This window comes from Cupressus sempervirens, chromosome 6 (genome assembly GCF_028749045.1).
Source record: "Cupressus sempervirens isolate cs-2001-9-10 chromosome 6, ASM2874904v1, whole genome shotgun sequence".
NCBI classification, from domain to species: domain Eukaryota; kingdom Viridiplantae; phylum Streptophyta; class Pinopsida; order Cupressales; family Cupressaceae; genus Cupressus; species Cupressus sempervirens.
In genome coordinates this window covers 26,751,926-26,776,860 of record NC_143123.1, presented here as the reverse complement: position 1 = coordinate 26,776,860, position 24,935 = coordinate 26,751,926, and the positions used below count along the sequence as shown (strand labels likewise).

The 24,935-nt window shown below is 35.0% G+C and overlaps 1 protein-coding gene across 4 annotated transcripts in view; it reads right to left on the bottom strand.

The window, feature by feature from the left end:
* The window catches only part of LOC149550912 (DNA repair protein RadA-like protein), a 168,983-nt gene that overhangs the window by 99,577 nt on the left and 44,471 nt on the right, over positions 1–24,935 (bottom strand). For all 4 annotated transcript variants that reach the window (XR_016352635.1, XM_089786478.1, XM_089786480.1 and 1 more), the window contains exons 3-6: positions 20,286–20,344; positions 19,744–19,815; positions 9,538–9,621; positions 7,123–7,230 (exon numbers count right to left, since the gene is read on the bottom strand). Coding sequence is in view for 3 of the 4 variants with exons in the window: in XM_089786478.1 (XP_089642604.1) it covers positions 7,123–7,230; positions 9,538–9,621; positions 19,744–19,815; positions 20,286–20,344 (323 nt within the window). In the remaining variant the exon portion in view is untranslated. The remainder of the gene's footprint in view (positions 1–7,122; positions 7,231–9,537; positions 9,622–19,743; positions 19,816–20,285; positions 20,345–24,935) is intronic.

Here is a 24,935-nt window from a genome sequence, read left to right as displayed (position 1 = left end):
CTTTTCATTGTGTATCCTTTTTGCAAAAGTGGAAATTTTTATGTCTTAGTTTGGTCTAGGTATGTCTTGGTCTAGCTTTTCCCTTTAGGTGAACAGAGTCTTCATCGGATTTTCCACCTTTCCCTTCTCCCACATTTTTTTTGGCCGGGTGGGTCTTCCTTGATGTTGTGAGTCTACGGATAGCTTAGTACCTAATTCAATGGAGACTCTTGCAATTCGTAAACCTATTCACAAAGCTGAACTTGTTCATGGCTTATCATGCTTTTCCTGTGAAAGAATGAAGCTTGTGGGAAATTGAGCATCGCCTTCTCCTCGGCGGGTTTCCAACCCATGAAGGTGATTCCCCACAAAGATTAATAAATAAGGCTTACGCATTGAGGTAAGAAAATAATGAGCTGCTTTATGGAGAATTTGCATTTTCATTACAGTTTTCTACCTTGGGAAACATTTGGGATTCATCATGATGCTCAAAATCATTCTTAGCAGAAAATCCAAAAATGACTTCTCGATGAGCTTTCAACCCATGAAGTCCGTTTTCCTGCAAAGAGCAATTGTGAAGGAAAAAGGCAAAGAAGTGGGCCCCCCTTCGACTTTCGTAGTCCTTTCGAGATTTTCCGAACCCAGAGTAAATATTAACTCAAAAGGTAAAAGCGTAAAATAAACCCTAGGCGAAAAACCAAATTCGCCTTCTCCTCGACGGGTTTTTAACCCATGAGGGCAATTTTTCGCATTCACAAAGAAATCAACTTTTTAAGCAGATTGGGCTCACAAATTAGACATGAGGCATCTTAAGATATTAATGGAAACAATCTAACAGCTCTTGGAAAGGTATACTGGACAAAATCTGGCTAGGCAGTAATTTCATTACGAAGTACTCTATTCTTAATTCTCCGAAACTAAATGGAAAATGGAAAGGTAAATATGAAAGGGAAGGAAAGTTACCATTGGGCCAACGAAAACAGTGAAAAGACACCAAAATGTCCATTAGAGGCTCCCGCATTTACTAATTCAACGGATCTATCCTTTAATTCATTCGTGTGTCACGGATCCTGAAGATTACCGGATGAATTAGGATTTCTATATAGAGGGAAACATAATAGTTTTTCAAACTACCGCTTTTTCTTGAACTGTTATGCTGTTAAATTGCACAACGTTTTCAAATTTCCTGTGCTTGCGAATTCAATCCTCCATGCCTCATCCAAATTCAAAGTTTCAATTTACTTTTTTCTCAAACAAAATGGCAACCAGATTTGCAGGATTTGATGGGCTAAATGGGATTAAGTCCACATTGCAAAACTTCACAGATACCTCACTCTGTTTTTATGATATGCAAGATTTCCAAAGGAGGCTGAGGTCAAGGTCGATTCATCCTATAACTGAGAAGCTCTGAGGAAGTGGACTAGTGGAGGTAGTTGGTTTTCGGTGGTAGTCCAAGCTCCAAAATTGATTTATGAATGCATAAATCACTACAATCCGCATACCAAATAAATTCTGCTACCTGATCATACAGTTCTAATCTCCATTAATAGGCAAACTGTGGTGAATTGCCTTCGAGTCCCAAAACGGGAGGAGTTTTCGGAATTGATAGTAGGAGCAGCAGTCTCTAAGTTCTCCTTGAAGAAGATGGTGTGGAGGAAAGAAATCATGCGATCCTGGTTTCAAAAGCCGCGGGGCGCCAAGAGTAAGGTTCCCAAAAATCTATTTGGTACTGATCCGAAGCCTGAGATTGTAGAAATTCTAGTTCTCCTGCACAAATTGAAAGGTGAGGTAGAGGCTCTCAATTTTGTTGAACAATATTTCTTTCTGGTACAAATTATCTATTCAAATACACAATATATTGATTGGGTCCATCAGGTAAGTGAGCATCTATCCAGAGCTCTTAGCACCGCGAAGTTTTACAACACCTTTTATATGTCTTCCTTTCTGATTATATGCTAGCATCTCTATAGTTGTGGTCGGGCCTTCCAAGAATAGAAAACTTTCCTAATGATGTGAAATGTTATGAATTCTATCCATGTTTGCAATTGCACAACAGTTATGCAGAATATGCCAAGGTTAATGACGCGTTTACAATGAGAATTTGCAAGGAACTCCAAGGATGCCCCCAGAGGCAATGGTGGCAATTAGTCAATTCGGGAATTATTTTATCAAGTTCTCATCCTTCTCATATTTGCATCTTGCAGCTTTCGATGGATTCCCCTTGAAGTTGCCCAGGTACCCGAATGACATTATCGTGCTAATAGAGATCGTGAGGCAAGCGATGCAGGTGAATGTGCTAAGCGAAAGCTTGAAGAAGAAAGGGTATGAATTCCCTATGAGAATTGGAGCTTACAGTTGTGAGTCCCGCTCCGATGCAAAGAATATGCTCAAGGTGTTCGAGATGAAATACAAATTGGAGGCGTATGAGGTCGTGAGACCTATGTTTGACCCGAATGGATATGCGAGGGATGTGTTGCAGATTGGAAGTGTGATCAAACACATTACCACTATTGAAGACTATTGGGCGGACTATAAAGATGAACTTGAAAGCAGAGATCGTGCTTTCACCAGGCTGATAGTGGAGCAAATTAAAACATATGGTATCAACTTCAATGTAGAAGGATTGGAGGATGATGGACAAAATATGTATGGTAATACATATTTAACTAAGTTAAGAGGCATTCCTATCAATTTAGAGCCTTATGAAGATGTTGAGGAGGATTTAGATGTTATGATGGCCAAAATCATCAAGAGAACTAGGAAGTGGGTTGAATGGACGACCAAGAGGAGAGCCACTCAAGCCTCCCTAGCAACTGCAATGCCTTCTTCCTCCCAAAGTGCTACACCAAGCGTAACAATAGCTACCACTCAAGGACCATCTCAACCTTCGAGAGGAGGTGATCAACCTCCAGACAAGAACATTCCCATAGCCAAGACTTGTCATGATGACTCCCTCCTAGTCATTGGAACCCAAATTGGTGCTGAAGAAAAGAAGACAGAAGAGCCAAAGGATAGTGCTACTGCCCCAGTTCCATCCCCCCATGTCACACCAGTTCCATCTCCTCACGTTTCTCCAGTTCCTTCTCCACATGCTACTCCAGTTCCCTCTCCTCATCATAGCCCCGTTCTGCCAGCAAGTGCTACACTTCTGCAACCAAGTGGCTCTACAATACAGATAGTAAATTTGGGAGATGGAAAGAGCAATAGTAGTGAATCTACTAAGTCTGATGAGGCAATGAACAAAACTCCAGAAGTAGATAAAGGCCAAAGCTCTTCTAAGCTCATCTCTCGAGATTCGAAGAATCCCTTCTCTTCGACTGCTATGACAATCACTCCAGCTAAGAAGAAGATGTTTAGTATAGAATCAATTGGGATGACCTCCAAAGTGATAGGAACTGATTCTTGGTTGGAGGATACTCTGGAAAGAAAGAGGAAAAGGAAAGATGAAAGCACTTCCACCAAAGACACTGTATCCCCTGCAATTCGTTTTGGATCTGCACTAGCAAGGGTTAAGAAGCAAAAAACCTTGTCTATACTTGGGCAAAATCCAGAAACAGGGCACCTGACAATGGAGATAGCCAAGCCCAACAAAGGAGGAAGGATTGAAGATATGACATCAAAGTTGGCTTGTGGAAGTCAACCAACGAGGTGATTGAGGGACAATTAGAAAGTCTGAAGTTGTCAAAGACCAAAATGAAGGCTGAAATAGAAGAATTGAATAGGTTCATCAGATAGTTGGTTACTCCATTGGCCGTTATCTCTGGAGTATCAATAACCAAAAATCCTACTACTGCTAAGGTTCAGGCCCTCATCTCTCAACTTCAAGAAGATAGGCATTTTGGCCAGATTGGTAAGGAATGGATTGAGAAGCTCAAATTAGGAGCTGCTATTATAGAACAAATTGGTAATGTTATCCTACGATTGGAAACAGAGAAGGATAACATCTTATCAAATAGCAATACTCTAGCCAAAGAAAGGACGAAGTGCGATGATTGCATCTCCCTTCTGAAGATGATCATTCAGATGAAGGCAAAAGAAGAAGTTGAAGCAAAAATCTTGCCAAAGGGAGACGAACATCTATTCGAGTGGCTCCAGAGCATGCAATTCAAGACAAAAATGATCTTGTCGACAGAGAAAGGGCTTAAAGAAACAGAGGATAAAGTGAAGAAGACCATGCATACACGTGGCCGCAGACGAGCTACCAAATCAATTGAATGTTGTGAAGGAGTTGGCCAGAGAACATTCCAAATGGCTCTTGAGATAAACCAACATACACGTGCCTAAGCATGAGGAACTTATCCCAATCATAGTTGCCACTAAAGCCTATAGAGCGAAAGTAGGAAAAGGGAAGAAGTCGAAATGATTTACATTTTGCCCCCCTTTTTTGTTTTCTTATGTAATTATTGTAATATGACAAATTAGTGCCTTGCCATTTGTCTCATTTTTGAGAAGATGAACCGATTGAACTTCCATTGTAACGGTCATCTCAAAATCATATATTTATGAGATTGAAAGATTAATAAAAGGTCGGCAAATTTTTGGTGTGAAATACTTGATGTTGCAGAGACAACTGAATGGTATTTTGATATCAATTATTTTTTGTTCCATTTCTGTTAGTTATAGTTTTATGCTTTCTCTTTTTGTCTGGATTGAGGCAAGGAAAGAATAGAGTTTCGCTTCTTTGCTTTCAAGCAGCGAATTGATGTGATAGGTAGTGTCACTGCATGTTTAAAGAGAGATCTTTCAAGCATTTTTCCCCTTAAGCTAACTGTAGTTCAGATTAAAATTAACTAAGTTCAGTATTGCTAAACATACTATTAAGCTTTATGAGTTCATAAGATGTGTGGGTTCATAAACTTAATCAATTCTTCAGAAATCCTTTTTGCCTGAGTTGGATTCTCTTTAGGTCTGGCGTGGTTGACCTCTCTTGTTCTCGGGTTAAGAACATACCCCTGTTTAGTTTTAGAAACAAAACACAATTCATTGCAAATCTACCATTGGGAGCTGTACCTATCAATTCAGACAAAAGCCAATCTACTCATAAACGGCTTTTCAACTGTTGTAATCAGATATTGTTCCTAATTTGGGCATTCAAGAGTCATAATCAAAGAAGAACAAATCTGTTTAGCAACAGGGATAAAACAGCAACACGATGGAAGGATGTCTCAGCCCTTCATTATTCGTTGGAGAAGAAGGTACAAAAGATGGAAGAGAAGAACAAGAGTTATTCTCGGGCTTTAAGTAAAGGATAGCAACCGCATACTCTTGAGGCCCAAGCTTAGACCCAAGTTGGGGTTTTGACTTTGAAGGATGGACCTATGGCAAACAGCATCTACGCTGTTAATGTTGGTTGTGGTTTGGTGTTGCAGCATCAGAATGGCATTACAACTCCAAAATGTTCAGAGAAAAAAACACCTACACAATCACAAGAACAAGGGGGAGAATTTAATCTTGAAGCACCAGGAGGTACAGGTTGAGTGTGGCACGATGGTAGAGATGACTTCACATGATAAATCAACTGACTAGCACAAGATTAATACGATGGACAATGACTGGCAAAAGGTAAGGGGGAAGAGAGAAAAGAAATCAAGCAAAGAATCATGGACATGATCATCCTATCTAAGGCTAAAGGAGGAGCTGATAGGAAATGTATTGCTTGATCTATTTCAGGACCTTCGTCAAGTTTGTTTCCTTCAAAACCTGTTAATAGGTTCTTACTAATGTCATGTCTCTTGAGCAGGTCGCTCCTAATTGTAACCACACCTAGTTCAGGCAAGGCATAATCCTGGCTAATAATAATTAATAAACCATTTAAACAAACCAAAAAAAAATTCAATCACATACATAGATAATTGTAACAAACAAGAGACACCTTGTAGATAAAAAGGAAGTTTGTACAGTGCTTTAGTTAATACACAATAGCTATAAATGGTGAGCGTAAGAGATGGCATGATTCACAGATTATAATATTAATGTATTATAGTGAGTACATTGACTCGTCGTAACACTCAGCTAAGAAAGAAGACACATACAAGGCTTCAAGATCTATTTGTATGGAGTAAGTCCCATTAGAAGAGGAAAAATCCATTATAGCATAAAGTGAAATCATACCTTTGAATGTAGGAGACTCAACTTTTTAGATCCCAGATTTCAGCAGGTGCCATTAAAGTTGTGCAGGAAGTTTCCTTTAATGAAATTTACCCATAGTTACACCGCCCTAGGAGACAGGGGAACGACGGAACAGGGGGACAAGTTTCTAGGACAGGGGGACAGAGGGGCCTTAATTTGGAGACGGTGGGGGGACAGCGGTGAGGGACAAGAGGGGGGGTATATATATGTGCATATGGTACTTAAAATGTTAGTTATGAAAATATGTATTGCAATATAAGATATAAATGTAAAAGAGCATATACTTGAACACTGTATTGAATTGGAACATTGAACATTAAACATAAATAGTCAACATCAGGATGTCCCCCATCCTTGGTGGAGGTGGCGGAATCTGGCAGCACTGCTGGGAACGGGGGATGGAGTCCCCAAGTCCCCGGTGCATTGAAGTCTCCGGGAAGTGGGACAAATTTGGGGTGGGGGGGTGGTTTGTGTTGGACACATCCCCATGTTACTATGGATTTACCACATGTAATGTATCTATAACTTTTGATATTAGTTGTTGCTAAAAGCTATTTCAGCTCAGTTTTTTTTAACATTCGTTGTTGTTAAAAAATCATGGAACCCTAGGCATCCTAAATTTTTGGCATTTCCACTAAAATAAAATCTAAAGGAAGACTTGTTTGTGAAACACTGCTAAAAATTCTCAACAGTGCCTGCTGAAATATTTTAGCAAAACCCACCTCATGGAACAGCTACCCAAGATTAGGCAGAAGGGGAAGGAGAAGTGGGTGAGTGACACTTTGAATTCTGCAAAATAGGTGCAAATAACTATCTTACTTAACAATAAAATTATATTGCAACAATTTTCAACAGAGTTAATATCTCAACAAAAGAAAGTTACTTTTCAGACTTGTGCATGTACTATTTCTCATATTGAAATTTCATACAACTACCATAAGCAGTTCAATATAAATGCAATACCCACTATTATTAAATTTTGAATTAAAAGGAAGCAATATCAGAAAAGAAAACCTGTGAAACACTACCCGCACTCCCTGTTATTTCTCTCAGGTAAACTGTCTGGATTGAATCCACTATCACAGCTCTTGGGCGGAGCTTCTGAACCTTATCCAAAATATCCTTCAAATAGAAAAGATGGGTGAGATTTATGTGTATAGATCTCTATGTTATCCTAATGAAACAATGCACTTATCCCATCATACATGCTTGAGGAATAAAAATAAATATAAGACTAAGAAATGCAAGGAAAGCAAATTTTCGAAACACACCAAGGCTAGTTTAAAAATTATAACTCACTACTTATTAATTTTAAAGACACCAAAAACAAAATTATATGAGACAACCACAAGTAATATACAAATATTCAAAAAGTCCTGCACTCTCTTCAAAAATCTAGTAAACCAGGGATGTTAATTAAACTAGATATGAGGCATATGATCTAGTAGATTGGAGATTTTTGTTGAAAGTGATGGAGACCTTTAGTTTTTATAGAACTTGGCTCGATTGGATTTTTTCGGGTAGAGAAAGCCCAAAATACTCATTATTGTTGAATGGCTGTCCAGAAGGCTTCAAGAGGCCATGCAGGGGGATCTGTTATCCTCATTATTGAAGCGACCACAACATTATGATGAGATATTGATCCGAAATACAAAACACAAATTGTTAAGGTCACACAAAAGGGTTTGGTTACAGTTACATTGGATGAGGTATCCTCTTGTAGTAGTAAATAGTCCAAATCAGATTCCAATTTTTATGGAATGATAGCTGATGCCAGTTGGACACAGCAAAATACTTTCTATGACATTATCATTTTATGGTTCAAAATTTTAGCCTTCAAGCATTTTATTTATTTTTAATTGCTTATATAGTATGAAAATAACATATCTAAATAAACAATGAATTATGAAAGTAAATGAATTTTGCCCTTTGTTGATTTGCTTGGTTCTCCTGTGAGCTCTCAATTCAACTGTAATAGCATATTAAAAAATCTATAATATATGTGAAGATTGTATTATCAAAGTTATCATATGAATATTTGAAATTTCCCTATATTTTTTAAAATTCTCTATTTTTCATATAGTTATTCAGCTTACCATCACCTGCTATCCTCTGCCATACCACTCAAAAAACTTGATGCAAGATAAGTTAGAACACAACAGAAAGGAATCTTTAAGCATCACAAACAAGAACAAGACCAAGTTGTAGGATCATTCAATCATCATTCTTTGCACGGCAGAGAAAAAACTACCATGTCAAGTGATATCATATTCATGGCAGTAAATATTGATTGGGGAAAAAATAAGCAAACCAAAAGTATTAAGACCTTTTGAAAAGAAATTGGGAAGAAATGAAGGAAAAATCACATATTCCGAAAAAAAGTAAACAAAAAAATTGAAGAAAACAAGACAAACTATTTTTTTTTTAAACATAAGAGCATTCCAAAAGTATTTAAGATCTTCTGAAAAATAATTGGAAAGAAATGAAGGAAAAATCACATTTTCAAATTTAAAAAGTAAAAAAAAAAATTGAAGAAAACAAGACAAAATGTTTTTTTTAAAACATAAGAGCATTTCCATAGCTTAGAGATATAGAGAGCAAATTAAATAGAGTTTAACTAATGAATTGTTGAAAATAGATTTTGTCATTTATACTCAGTGCTGATTACATAGGCAAAAATTCACACTTCAAAAATTGGCATGGAACACGAAAGAGCTTGTCATTTCTTTTCCGTGTAATGCATCACATTTTACTAAACCTTCTCGTGTATGATTTCCAAGTCATACACAAGCAACTTTGTTGCTTAACCATACCATTCATTGATGGCAACCATAAGTCTGGAAAAAATTCAGATCTTCATGACATGTCAAAGACAAAACTTTATAAGTTTATATAGATGAGAGCCAATTTTTTATTTTTAAATGTTCATTGGCAAAAATATTTCCCACAAACAAAAATCTTCTACAACACCAAAGAACCTTCCACGAGAGAGAAGCAAAAAGAAATCAAAATGATATGTCGTCAATGCTAATACAACCAGGACAATTCAATATATATATATAAAGTGTGAGAAGAAGGCAGCTAAGGCAAAGGAGAACGCATCTATCCATGCAGAAACTATCCTACCAAGTGTCATACACACATGACAAAAACATCTAGAAGCTATACCCATCTAAACTTAACTAGCTATAAATAGGACCGAAAAGGAAACTAGTTTAGATACAGGAATTCCATGTGTACATGACAGAATTGGTACTATTGCAATGATTAAGAATTTTTTTATTTTAAACTGTAATTATCCATATTCAATAAACTCTATACTAAGCATATACAATGTTCAAGTTGAATAACCTACAACACCTAAACAAGGATATTATAAGCAGTTCAAAATAAAATTGAGCATAAAATGTTATATCAGTTATCCTTTACCTCAATATCGGTACTTGAATACAGGTGAAGCAGATTGCTTTCTATGTTCATCCGAGCACCTCTGCTCCCTATTTGCTCCACACTCTGCTCAGATATGAAAGTGTATACCAGAAATGAGAAGAATGAGTTTACAAGTGCTACTCAAAAATATGGAAGGAACAAACATGCATGTGATTGACAATTTAAACAAAATATTAAACATTATGGCAGATACCAATACATTAGAAGATAAATGGAGGATGTAAAATTGTGAATAAAATCAATGCTAAAAGTGAATTATTAGTCAAATCAATGGCAAATCCTGTTATAATATCAATTCCGCACAATAGGCATACACAAAATAATATAAAATTGAACAAAAAATGAATTAATATTATTCTCTAATCATATTATCTGTTAGTCAGATGGTTGGATAGACTGTTTTCAATGGCTCAACTTTACCTTCTCTATATTTCTGCTTCATCAATAAAAAATCCTCGTTGTTCCCCATCAGCAATTGCAATAAAGCATAGTCGCTCTTCAGTGCGGCTCAAATCATATTCTGACATGGACTTGCTGAAGGCAGCGAAATAAGATCAAACAAATGAGTTTGTGGATGGAGAAATATAGCAGAAGTTCCATTAATGGCACAGAGAATGTAGTTGTGGGTGTGGGATGAGTGTAATCTCCCTTGTGTAACACTTTATGGTTTGAGACTTATTTCTCCTTGTCCGATACTATTGTCTTTAATCTCATACTCTAAATGAATTTGGATGATAGCAGTATCATATTTGCGAATGTTTTCTTGCTTGTTCTTTAAGTCAAATGTAATTGATGAGAAAGACAACCCTTATATGATTATATCCAAGTTTTGAAACAATGAGATCAATCTGAATATCTGATAACAAATATCACTCAATTTATTTGGATTCCTTTTAATTTTATGGATAATATCATAATATATATTGAACAAATAGATACATGAGCTACTATGAAATTTATAGTGTCTTATCTGAATTGTAAAGTTATGGCTCTCAAATAGAGATATGAATTAGTGTTAAAAATGTATTATATCGGTTCTGACATTGCTTAATGGATTTCTAAAAGAGGTTCCAACTGTCTATGGGTGTACAGTTTTACTCAAATCCTGTTAATTATATACATATGTGTTCTTGGAATAAAAATGGTGGAACAATTCTTTTTCAACTGTAGTATGTGTGTGTCTGTGTCTGTCTGTATATGCCTCTAGCTCCCCTGTTGCTTGCTTTATATATTTTATTTGACAGCAGATGTAACTCCCTTTCTCCCTATGACATAGTCCTTTGTGCCATATATATGGATAGATAGATATAGATATATACATATAACTCAAAGTAATGATATCAAATGATTATTTAAATTTGATATTATTAACATTAATTGGATATAAATAGTTAACTGATAATATTCCCACTGTGCCAGTGTAGGGACTGCGCTCATCTCTATTTAAATGGCTATGTGCCAATGTAGGGTTTGCGATGATCCCTTTATGAATGACTAAGATGGATTAATGAAACCTCATTCTGCCAATGCAGGAGGTTTGTATAATCTTCATATAAATGGTTATCATTCTAGTGTGAGAGATTAGTGTTAGCATTGTATAAATGGCTAGATGAGGTTGTAGTTTCAGTATAAGAGATTTACCCTATCTCCATCTGACCGACGCCATGGAGATTGGTTGAGTCTCTATAATGTTGGTATGAGAGATTGTTGTAATCTCTATCCGACTAGCATGACTAAGACTAGTATAATCCACATGTTCTATAATATTCTAATGATGTCAACATATGCATATGTGATTGGCCTTGGATAGAGGATGTCCCATCCAAAAAGAACCTTAAGGGGTGTATTTCAGAGAAGACAATAGAACAACTAAGGTATGGGAAACCTGATCTGGGGACATCTTTAAGATTTGGAGTTAGGATAAAGAGTAGAATATATGGTTGGACTTCATATTGTTTTATTCCAATATTTCTTTTTGAGGTATTACACCTTTCTTGATAACCCCAATAGTGAGTACACAAGAGTGGCAGTAGATAATGATCTTTCCAGATTACAGGGTAAAAGAGGATATAGGAAAATAATTCACATCAAAGACCATTGTGGAATGCCAATGGAGATTGGAAGAGGTTCAATCATAGCCATGACAACAACAACTTTTGGATTAAAAGATGTACATCTTTCAAATTAACAAAAGAAATTATCTAATTTCTTGAGGACAAGCAATTTAAGGAAGGGAAGACTATCATATCCCCATTTTAAGATAGAGTTTTAAAAATAATTAGCTAATACAATATTAAATAAATAATGATAATGAGATCATATATTAAAATATAAAACTAAGAAATTTTAATATAACTATATTATAACAATAATGTATATAGTCTATTATCAATAAAATGATATCTAAAATAAGATTTAAAACAATATAGTAATAATTCAATTATAATGAATGAGTAAATAAATAAAATTTACTACAAGAGAATATTATAAAAAATGTGCTACCTTTCTAAAAGGTATTTAATAATAAATGACAATAAAAATAAAGTATATAATATAATATAGAATAATATAAATAGTTAAATCTAATAAAAAGTCAAGATATATAATAAAGAGATATGACTCCTTCAAATTAATATATAAAAGGAAGGACAGTTCATTTGAAATAGAAGGAAGAAGAGGAGAAGATATGAGTAAAAGAAGGATTGATGGAAGATGAAAAGAATAAGAAGAAAATAAAGAAGAGACCATTTCAAAGGGTTGAAATGATGAAACAATGTGACTCTTCAAAAGGGTTGTAAGTAGGAACGATTGCAAAAATTCAAAAATATTGTAATTATTTAAGTGTTGTGACTTTTAGAAAGGATTGTGATTATGAAGGGTTGTGACTTTTTGAGAGGACATCAATGAAAAACAAAACAAGATTTATAAATTACCATTTTAATAAGAAACAAACAAGGAGAATAGTATCAAAAAGGAGAAAATAGAATAAGAAAACAAAAGAGATATAATTGCACACCTCTTGACATATATTTACTATGAGAAGCAAGGCAGATCTAAAAGGTGTAAAAGTTGTCATCAAGGTATGTGTATAAGATATGTTATATATTCAAGGATTTCCTTATATTATAATATGATATGTTGATAGATACATAATTGGCTACATAAATGTACTAGATATAGATAAAGATATAGATAATTGAGATTTTGATGCTAACTTTGATTAAATGTTGGTTAGGATCATTCTATGCCAACTGTATTATTCCTTTCAATCTGTTCTTTTAAATTTGCTACTTCTTCCACAGATCAAGTTGGTTAAAAGCAGCTTTTCCAATAAGATGTTAGTCTTTACCTTGATTGCTAACTGTGTATTGAAATGATGCTAGATGGCTCCTTCAAATGCCCTTTGATAAATCCCTTTAATACATATGTGAGGGAAAAGTAATGACCTTTCATAAAGGTCTATAGCCATTGGGAGCCTCGGGTCTTTTAAGACATTCGATACAAAAAGATTGAATACTTAACATTTGGGTGTTTACTTATATTTAAGTATATGATATTTTATATATATATATATATATATATTGTTGGACCATGATTTATGTCATGACCCCTCCTAGAATATAACTCAACTTTACAAATAATTAAAATACTAAATATTAAATAATAATACAAAAAAAATTCATTGCTCATACATATGTACTTAAAATCTATTTAATACATCAAATATTTTTATTATTCAAATCTAACTATTAATAATATATATATCCAAGATAATAATATCAAATAACTTTTAAATCATAGTCTCATAAATAAACCTATTATAATCCTACCAAATACTTAGCAAACTTATCCTTAAAGATCAAATAACAATAACTAAAATAAATGGAAGCCCCTTTGGGTTGGGGGGGTCCTCGTGGTAGGACATTTGACCTCAATTGGCTAAAGAGGGGGAAAACTTAATTAACTGCATAAAAAGATAATTAAAAGGATCAAATAAGCAATTAAAACATTGAGTATTAAGGGAGGTAAAAAGGGAGATTTGAGCATTAAATAAGGGGAATATACAGACCATAGAAATAAGCGATAAAAGAAGTGAGAGCATAGAACTGACTTTAATATAGACTGATAAAGGTGTGCAGGAAAGAAAAAGTAACATACCATACATAGTGAAATATGGGTGTTTACAAGGAATGGTGATTTAATATATTGAATGCAAGAAAAAAGGAACTTATTATATATAGAGGGCAATAAGGCATAAGAAACAAAGGTGAACATACATATATTAATTGTAAGTGTTGATTTCAAGGGAATTAAATATTAGGAGACAACATATATAAATTTAGGAGGGTTGATAAAAATAACTTATGTATCAATTAAATTAAATTTTAAAAGTATAATGGAGTGATATTCAAATGAGAATCACAAAATATTCTATATCAAGTTATCAACTAGTCATTAAATAAATCAAAGGATACTTAGGAGAAACATTATAAGTGTCCTTTACAAGCATAGTCCAGAAACCACTGTTGGGAGTTAGAAGTAAAGGTGTATACTACGAAGGGAGATCACAATTTCTTCCTAAGGCAAAGAAGCCAAAATGTATCCTCACTTTTTCAAGGAGGTTTTCATCTAGGATGAGTCTTTCAAAAGATTTTTTGTACCCATTAGCAACTTCTTCATCTATATATGGTGCTAATCTCCCTAGCATGGCAAGTACTTGATTCCAATAGTACCTCGGAGATTGGGCATATCCAATGAGGTGCGCAGGGGTTGTCACTTATTCCCAACAATGGTGAATTGATTCCACCTTATCGTATAAGGTTTCATATTCTATAGGTCGTTCTCATGTTTTTGTTTTGCAATCCTTACCTTTGTTGCCATTATGTCCATGTCATTCTAGACAATCCCCACACAACGTGCTTCTATACCAACAAATTGCAGCATGGTCACGATACAGTCAACAAAATCCAATACATATTGGGGAATATGTGACCCATATTTTCTAAGAATTTTTCCTCACAAATATTTCAGAAATTAAAAAGCATTTATGCAACAAAATCCAGCACATAACTAGCAAATACTAATATAAAATCCTTAGATTTTGTCATTGCATTACACAATCCACATTACAATAACATGATAAATACTTGCAACTTCAAATGTGAACTGTGCCATGAATTCACCACATAAGATAAATTGAGGTTGCGTCTAATCCACCCAAGAAGCCTGAATGGTTAAATCCTCAAATTCTGAAAAATAGGAGCTGCAAGCTTCCACGTTTCTCAAAGAGAAGTCTAAAACAGCTTCAATATCCAAGAATAGCTAGAAATGAGCACCTTTCCCTTCTTTAAACTACACCTGAACTCTTCACGTTCCTCATTTCGTCCTTCATATTCTTCCCCTTTCCTCACCATTTAATCTCCTTTTAATGAACACCTACTTGTTGCGCTATTATGATTACAACTGCTGCTCCAAGCCCCAAACTATATAACAACTCACCATAAACCACCTAAGTTACAGCACCTATCCGATCAACTCTTGGATCTCAAACCAGTCCATCCATCTGATTCTAGGAGTAGAAATTAATGTCCATATCACTGTTTTTCCTCTGCTATCTTCATTGTTGGGTTGTCAATATATGTAGTTTTGTACTAAGTGTCCATACTTGTTAGAGATAAAACATATCATGCCTATTTTCCTCCAAGGTCCAGAGTTACCTCTTGGGTTTCTCAGTCTAAAATTCCTTGTTATATGTCCAAACTCACCATAAACCACCTAAGTTAAAGCACCTATCCTATCAACTCTTGGATCTCAAACCAGTCTGTCCATCTGATTCTAGGAGTAGAAATTAATGTCCATATCACTGTTTTTCCTCTGTTATCTTCATTGTTGGGTTGTCAATATATGTAGTTTTGTACTAAGTGTCCATACTTGTTAGAGATAAAACATATCATGCCTATTTTCCTCCAAGGTCCAGAGTTACGTCTTGGGTTTCTCAGTCTAAAATTCCTTGTTATATGTCCAAACTCACCACAAACCACCTAAGTTAAAGCACCTATCCTATCAACTCTTGGATCTCAAACCAGTCCGTCCATCTGATTCTAGGAGTAGAAATTAATGTCCATATCACTGTTTTTCCTCTGTTATCTTCATTGTTGGGTTGTCAATATATGTAGTTTTGTACTAAGTGTCCATACTTGTTAGAGATAAAACATATCATGCCTATTTTCCTCCAAGGTCCAGAGTTACCTCTTGGGTTTCTCAGTCTAAAATTCATTGTTATGTGTCCAAAATGTTCACATACATTACACATAATAGGAATGTTTCCTTCTTTTCTCAGTATGCTTATCAGTTTGTTCGGTATCATTCTCGGTGAAACTCTTGATTGGAAATGTTCAACTTTGTGTCCATGTTGATTAGATGTATAATAGTAACCTGCAAAACTTCCTCTGGACAATATGCTGCTAGATCTTGATTTGCATTCTTTAGCTTGATGTCCAAACTTGTTGCATGTATAACAATAACCCGCAAAACTTCCTCCAAACGATATGCTGCTAGATCTAGAACAGCATTCTTTAGCTTGAGAGGGTATTCATCAAGGATTTGCCTCATGTATACTACTATACAGGTGCATTGTCATAGGGACCTATGGGGTATACATTACACTTCATACATTTGCCCAATACTATGACAAATTTTACATAGAGACCTTATAGAGACTACCCCGAATAGGATGATGATGATGAGAACTTTATATACTACAAACATGAGAGGTCCTTGATCAGGTGCACTATTATAGGTCATTTGGTTATTGAGGTACAATTGCTAAAGAGAGTACGTAGGCAATTTGGAGAGAGACAAGATGTGCCGACTGGGATGGCATTGTTTGCATGCTCCAAAGGATTCAATTGTTAAGAGTTTCTGTGAATCACGATAATAGACTACAATGGATGATTGAATTGGGAATAACAAGATGAGTCAAATCTGATGCAGAGGGCAGACTACTCAAGTGCCAGTGGAATCAAATTGGCAACGGTCGACAAGTTACTCAAAATCAGAATTTGATATTTGAATCAGGTGGGAAAAATTTAATGAATTAAATTCCATGTGAACCAAACAATTCCAAAATAACAAATCTAGAATAGCAAATTCGAGCAACCAAATGAGCCCTTAGCACATATCGGAACATTAGAGTTTTCAAAGTCTCAAACACTTATTGAAATAGATTATAATCCAAAGGCTTCAAGTGGCAATGATAAAAACTAAATGCATAATAAGGATCTTAAGTATAATGAACATGCTAAGGATTCTTCTTCACAACATACCCTTAAGTCCAAGAACTCGTCTAAAGAGGAACCATCTAAGAATCAAAATGTGCATCTTGTAAAAGGTTAGGACATGATAAGCATAGTTGTTACAATAAGAGGATTGATGAGTTCAACACCCCCTTCAAAAGAATAACATCAAGTTGCCCTCATCAATGTCTCCTCCTTCAATATCACAATCACCAACTTGAGAAATATAGCCAAGAACCTAAGTTACCGTATTCACTTAGGCAACTAGAAATTCGCAAGTCAGTTCGTTGTATATGCAAAGTCAATTCGTATTCGATCCCAAATCGCAATTTCACCCTAAAATTTGATGTCATATCGGTTATACGGACCCCGGTCAAATAATGCTCCATTTTGAGCAAATTTGACACCATGCGGGCAAATTTAAAACGAATTTAAATTACTTTTCATTATTGGTTGACTTCAACGGCAAAAGCACCAGTCACCGTTCACAGCAGAGGCAACAGTCACCATTCACAGCAAAGGCACACAAGTTACAAGTCAGTCACCATTCACGGCAGAGGTACAGGTTAATAAATAAATGGGTTGGCCTTGCTATTGAAAAACCAACAGCGATCACCGAATCAATGATAAACACACAGTATGAATTTCGCAGGGAGGTATGCATGGAGGTTGTGCTATTGACATTATTCAGCAGAACAAAGAACTCCCACCGTTAACGTTGACCAATTTTGCAAGGAGCATTTCTTCATTCGGGCAGAAGTGATGTTTTGTGGACTATGTCTACAAATAATAATTATTAATATTAATTACTTTTTACCCTATAATTATATTAACATTTGTTTTATGATATTTGTATATCTATTTTATTTAATATTATTATATAGTTATATTAAAATTATCATTATAATAATATATTATTAAATTAAGATTGTAATATATTAGTTAATTATATTTTAATAGTATATCATATCATTGTCTTAATGATTATAATAATATATTTATATTGTTTTTGAAAAAAAAATTTGTACTAGTGAACCCAAAACGAACTGAACCCAGCCCAAAAAAAATTCAAGTGAATGTCGAACCCAAATGTCGAACCTACATACAAATTAGAATCCGAATCGGTAACTTGGCCAAGAACTATAGGAGTTTAACACAATATTAAAAACACAAAACAATGATACACTTGGCAATTACACTTCTTGAAAATGGAAGATGGCTTCTTCATTCAAGTGCATCTCATCGTCTGGCATCTTCAATGGATATGGTATCTTCTTTTGAGCCTCGTAATTCTCCTCATTACTAGTAGGTAATAACAACAAATATATGAAGGGTTATGGAAATGGTTTAATTGACATGGAAAAACTGGAGTACATTCTCCATCCACTTGATCAAGCACAACCATATGAGTGTCAAAAAAGCAAAGGTTTCAATCTATACACACTCCAGCCTATGTCTCTTGCGACATAATGAACCTGAATACAATGATAGTGTCACAAAGAATTAGGATTGAAACCGAAGAATTGCACAACTTGTTGAGGTATCTATAGACAAGGCAGCATCTCCACTTGACAAATCTAGTGGGAGAGCAATCCAATTGATTAAGGTTCAAATGAGCTGAACTGTATATTGATGCTAACCTTTATGCTTCTAATGAAGAAGAATACGAATAATAGATATTGATTACAATTTGGATTTTTGTTGTATAATAAGATTTTGAGACATGTATTTTCCATTTTTGCAAATTAAAAATATTAGGTATTTAAATAATTTTATTATTGGAAATAATACAGTTGATATATATGTATTTATGTATACCATACCGCCATACTGGGTTCTGGTTCCCATACCCAAAATGGCAACTCATGTTTTTCCTGTGGAAGTTACCTTCCAGCCAGTAATTGATTCTTTTGCTCACTGTTATGATCACCAGCAATGGCTAAGACAATTTATTTCCATTGTATTGAGTTGTAGACCTCTAAAATTCACACCCTTTTCTTATCTGGGCAGTTAAATTCAAAATGTTGAGCTTAACTGCACCTATTGCCATTCTTGGATGAGTTGGCATCACATCTTGTGTTTATTTGACATTCTTGATAAGATCCTGCCAGCTTTACTTCTGACAACAGTCTCTAATGCAGGTCTGATTTTATCTCAAAAAGTTATAATACCAGATCAGTGTTTAAAGATGACATCGAAAAGTTGGCAATTACATGAAAAAAGGAATGATCTTATAACTGGAAGATAAATACTGGAGCATGAGGTAGGATTGCGAGTGATGGGTCTAATTTTTTAATGCTCTAGTAAAGAAATTAACCTGGAGGAACCAATAAGGCCTGCGAGTTTTATCTGATGGTAATCAGATTTATGGCTGTTCGGCCACAATTTTCACTCTTTAATTATTATGTAAGCATTTATTGTTTAAACTCACTGGACTATTAGACTATGAATTCCTAAGAGCAAAGTTGTGATTCAAATTTAAGAAATAAAAATGTATCACTCATAAGAGCAAAGGTGTGAATCAACTTTGAGAAATAAGAATGTATTACTGTGTTGTTTGTATGGATGCCTGAGTTGGCTACCTGTGGTGGGTACCTTATTCAGGAATCCATTAAACAGGTACATGCAAAATATTAAAGAATAATATGAAATCAGTGAGTCAAATTGTTGAATAGTCAGTTGTCACTTAATCAACCTTCTCTATAATATATTTCCAAATCATTGTTTATAACTTTTTTCATTATGCTCCATCTGCAGTCACGACATATAAAAGATATAGTTTCATACTTGCCTACTCCCTGAAAACATCAATCTTCAATAAAACAACTGTCATTCAACTTCTGCATAAGGTATGCCAGCTACAAAAACACAATTTCATTACAATGCTAACCTCTTCACCCGACACATATAGCACTGGAGCTGGTTTATAAACCTCACAACCTTCAGCAAGCAAAGCACCAATCTGTGAAACATTGAAAATATGAATTAAATGGTCGAAAACCAACAAATCCAAAGGAAACGAGAGCTCATAGAAGTTCATGCTTGTTTTGGCTGCCATAGTTTGAACTTAGTGCCCATCTTTCTTATTTTAACAAAAATGATGCATATTTTGCATCTATGTCATTCTACTGCAATTAAAACACTAAAAATGATCCATAAACGCATAGCATATTGAAAACATCATACCATGCAAATGCAGACTAAGAGGTGAATAATTGTAACACAACATGTTGAAAATATCAGCAAGTCATACCATATAGCACTAGTGCAGACATCTTATATCCAGTTACAAATAGCTCAAAGATTATAAAATACAGAGAAACTGTAATATTTGAAAAGGAAATGAATACAAAGAGGAACAGCAGCATATTTTATATTCTTTAGTTTCTATTTTCATCACGACAGAAAATGCCAAAAAAAAAAACATATCACCTGCAATAAAAGTGTGCTTTTTCCTACACCAGGATCGCCACCAATGAGAACCAAGGATCCTGAAAAAGAGTAAACAAGTATCAGAAACCTCATGACAACAGTTAAATATCCTCAACCCAAAATATACTATTGCTCTTAGATCTGGAAAAAATATTCACAAATATTATAAAAAACTCAACCAAAAACACCCAAAACAAATAGTTAGATACTCTTGCACAACAAGGACCAAGTTAAAATGGAACATAATAGGTCAATGATTTTTCTCATATATCCTATAATCAGATCTGAAACTGATCTATTGCAACATTAATATCTTCAAACTCTAATTTATATGCAAAACCCATAAAGCCTATTATAGTCGAATTCCACCAACCTCATTGTAAACACCACAAACTAATGTTGTTTAATTTCCAAACAGAAAATATGTACTATATGATCGGATACAAGATTAACAACGACGACAACTTCCTAAAAATACATATGGAACTATTGCAAAAATGTTAATGAAGCCCTAAACACACACAGTGAAAAACTGTTGAAACTACTGAAATCTTGAAGCTCCAATACAACCTCTGGATGAAGTTGCTCTATGTGAACAATGGGGTTTCGTCCACTATCCACCTAAAACTTATGGGTTTCCGTTCACAAGCCTCCAATCTCCAATAGGTTTTCATCCGATGAAAGAATATTGAAGAACATAAAGTTTAAACAATGAGAAATTATGAAGTAGAAATTGCATGAAGATTTGTTTCCCCAAATATGCTTTGTAGTTATATTGTACTTGGCCAATTTGGTGGATAACTCATTAATTATGAAACGCTTGCCAAATTTTCCCTTGATGGAAAAATCATTGATTAGTAATACTTCAATTTCTCACTTCTTGCCAAATTTGCTCTTGGTGAGAAAGTCATTATTGAGAAACATTTCAATTTCCTAGTCCACTCTTACTTTTCAAATTTCCTCCTCGTGGGAAATTCATTAATTAGTAAATTATTCTTTGCACTTTTGGTTTAAACCAATGTTACACCTTCATTGGGGGATGTTGGGACACAAAGCAAGTTTCCAGCAAGGGGGACAGCGGATCTCAATTTCACCAGATCAAATTGAAATACTTGCACATAGCAAAATTAAAAATTAGAATATGAACCAAAACCATTAAACATAGTAACTGAGTGCAGATATCCTTCTCAAGACTCCTATTTTAATTTGTTTGTCTGAGTAACAATCTAGTAATTTTTCTTGCAACTTGATTGAATGTTAATGATTCAGGAAAGCAAGCCTCTTATTGCCTTTCCTTATTTCCGAAATCTGTTGAACACAACCATCAAAATTCAAGTTAACTCCATGTAAGTTCTACCCATGTTTCACATTCATAGCATTTATCAAAAAAAGATATGACAATAACAATGGGAAAACATTGACTTCCACAGTCAGTACCTCAAATTTACAGAATACGCAAACAAAAACAATGAAATTAAGGCATTAATTTGTATAAAATACTTCCGCAACAAAACCTACAAGACTCATACAAATGCAGGAGGGAGTATCTGAATAATCAATACTCATTTAACAAATTATCTACCAAGTCGTGAAATACATGGGAGCCAAGGAAAACATATGGAAGAGATGAAAAGTTAACTTAAAATGAACATGCTAAACACTTGGGTAAAATTAGCTTGACCATATTTGTCCCCTGTGCTTTGAATTGGTAAATGATAGAATCGCTCAGCCTGCTAAAACGTTAATGCCTTCTCTAATAGAAAGTGCCCTCTGTAATAGAAACACCTACAAAGAATTTGTTATTACTCAGAGGGCTTCTAAATAGAGTAGATGACTCTTCTGCTCCTGGGCTTCAGTACTTTCTCTATGTTAGGTTTGTTTCTTTCGTTTTTGTAACTACTACACAATTACTTTTTTAAGTTGGTTTTAAACTATTCTTTGATTTTGTCAGGTGAACATTTGACCAGTTATTTTAAAAGACAATTAAATGAACGCCAATTTTTTTTAAAACGGCTAAATGTTTACAACCAAAATTGATGTCACTGTAGGAACCTCTCAGCTTAATTATCGACAAATAGAATTTAAATTAGTTATATCAGTTTATCAAATATAATAAAGATTATTATATTGAGCAGCATGATATGAATCATGATCGATGTCAAAACAGGTACAAAATCATGTCAAAATTTAGTGAGGGGAGGCCTCTAATCATCCCCCAAGTCAAAATCCTCATCATTAGAACTATTGAACTCCTCATGATCAAGTTTCGGCAAAGGAACACCAACCAGCCCTACATCTATTTCTATTACAATCTCATTGTCATCAAATTGAGATGGATCCTCTGGCTCTACATCCCATCGCGTTGTCGAGCTCTCCTTGACCACGTGTCTCTTATGATCTACAAAATGCAAGGCACTATGTATAACAACTACTTCTCTGCTCTCTTAGAGATAAGTTTTTTCGTCTCAACCAGTGTACGAAAATATACATAGACCAGTTCCTCTCTCTGGTTAAGGAACTAGAAACTTGAGATAGCAATCAAATAGCCAGTAAGAAAGCTCTTTTGTTCACTTAAAGCATTTCTTGAAAACACTATTTTCATAGTAAATTTTTATATAGGTTCCAAAGTTGATGAACAAGAAACTTGGGAAAATTGAATGGCCAATGTGGTAATCTTTGACATCTATAATGCATGACATCTCCACCACAAAAGTAGATGCTTCAATGCCATAGTTCTAATATCCATCTTTGCTACATCCGAGTAACCTATAACGTAACAACAATCATCATGAACCAAAACCATTGAAAATTTAACATAGTAAAATGTCATAAACATACCCAATAGTAAAACTGGGGTTACTAACTCTAAAATAGTAAAAACAGAAAATCTAATTACTAATTACCTATAAGAGTAGCAAATACATTCCAATCTCACCAGCAGTATCAACATGATACATCTTAGCATTGCACCTAAAGAACCCTGTTTTCACCTCATCATCCAAAAGTGGTATAACTCTACCAAGCTTAACCATGTACAACTTCGGATTCAATGCATAGGCAGCCATGTGCAAAGGAGTATTCAACTTGTCCCATTTGTGGTGAATGATTTGTTGAATGTGCTCATTGTAGAATACTAAATTGGGATCTCTCTCTCACGCAGCAACTCTCATCTTGCCAAGCATAGAATCGATGCACACATCCACCTCTCCATGGGTAGATACATCCCCATCACCATATCTAATCACATGGAAAACCAAAGTAATGATGAAGATTATCTATTTTGCATCACTCTAGAACTAATCACTCTTGACTATCTCCTTTACCCTCTTCCCCTGCTCAATCTTGGCCTCAACCAATTGATTCCATTCCTATTTCATACCCATGAGTTGTGGTGCTTCTTCCAACCGAAGCATTTTCTCCAAGAGAATATAATATGATACATATCTAGTCACAACTAGTTGAAAGAACACCTTTGTAGAGCTCCTAAGGAGTGCATGTGAAGTGTGGTGCTTAAAGATAAGCATTTGCACATCTCTTGCATCATTGACCGCTCCTCTAATCAAGTCAATCTTCCTTATGTCCTTGAGTGCCTTGTTCATAGCATGCACACAACATGGAGTCACCAAATATATCAATAGGTTACCTCAACAAGCTTCCTTGCAACTTTTTAACCACTAATCTAATCTAGTCAATCTTCGTCATGTCCTTGAGTGCCTTGATCATAGCATGCATACAACATGGAGTCCACCAAATATGTCGATAGGTTGCCTCAACAAGCTTCCCTGCAACTTTGCACACATGTGTTGCATCTATTACTACTGGAACCACATTCTGTGGCACAACCCCTAAGGACATGAAATTAAAAATCAACATCTTTGTGTTGCCTTACAAAATCAACTACCCTAAAAAAGTATGGACCCTTTGTGCAAGTAACTATGATATTGATGAGTGGACGATGGCCAATGTTCATCTGCTCGTCCAAAGTTATTTGCAAACAGACTTTATCAAGCATGCCTTCATCTACTCTATCTAATCACCAATCTGGTTATACTAATTAACAAAGCTTATAGTCCTTAATTTGTGCTCACCTAGTGACACAAATGATGCCCTATCGCCTTCGCCACCAAGTGCATCATCTCCTTATAATAAGAAGATCAAGCTACATGCAATGGTGTACCATTAGCAAAGAAGTTACCAATGGAATTGTCTAATTGATCTTTCACGTGCACATTAACAAATCAGCTATAGGGTTACTTGAACTTCCTGCCTTGTCTTTCCCATTGTTGCCCTCCCCTGTTGAACTCTAAATAGATGGCCTGGAAGCTAATTCAAACATAGTTCCTGCTCTCTAATGCATGACACAAGTAGAAGTGTGGTGTTGCCTCTATAACAGCTCAATTTGTTTCCTAGCAACCAAAGACTTAGGCACTAGAACTCTACTATCATCAAGAAGGCCACAAAGCTTGCTTATCTCAATTCTATACTTGACATTTTTAGCATCTATCAAATAGACATGCACTTGCACCATATCTTGTCAAAAAGAGCAAGTGTACATTAACTCTAGTGATACTCCTAAACCATTCTACAGCACAAAAATTGTATTTCCATTTTCTTGTGGCACCACTAGTAGGCATTAGGGCAAATACTCAG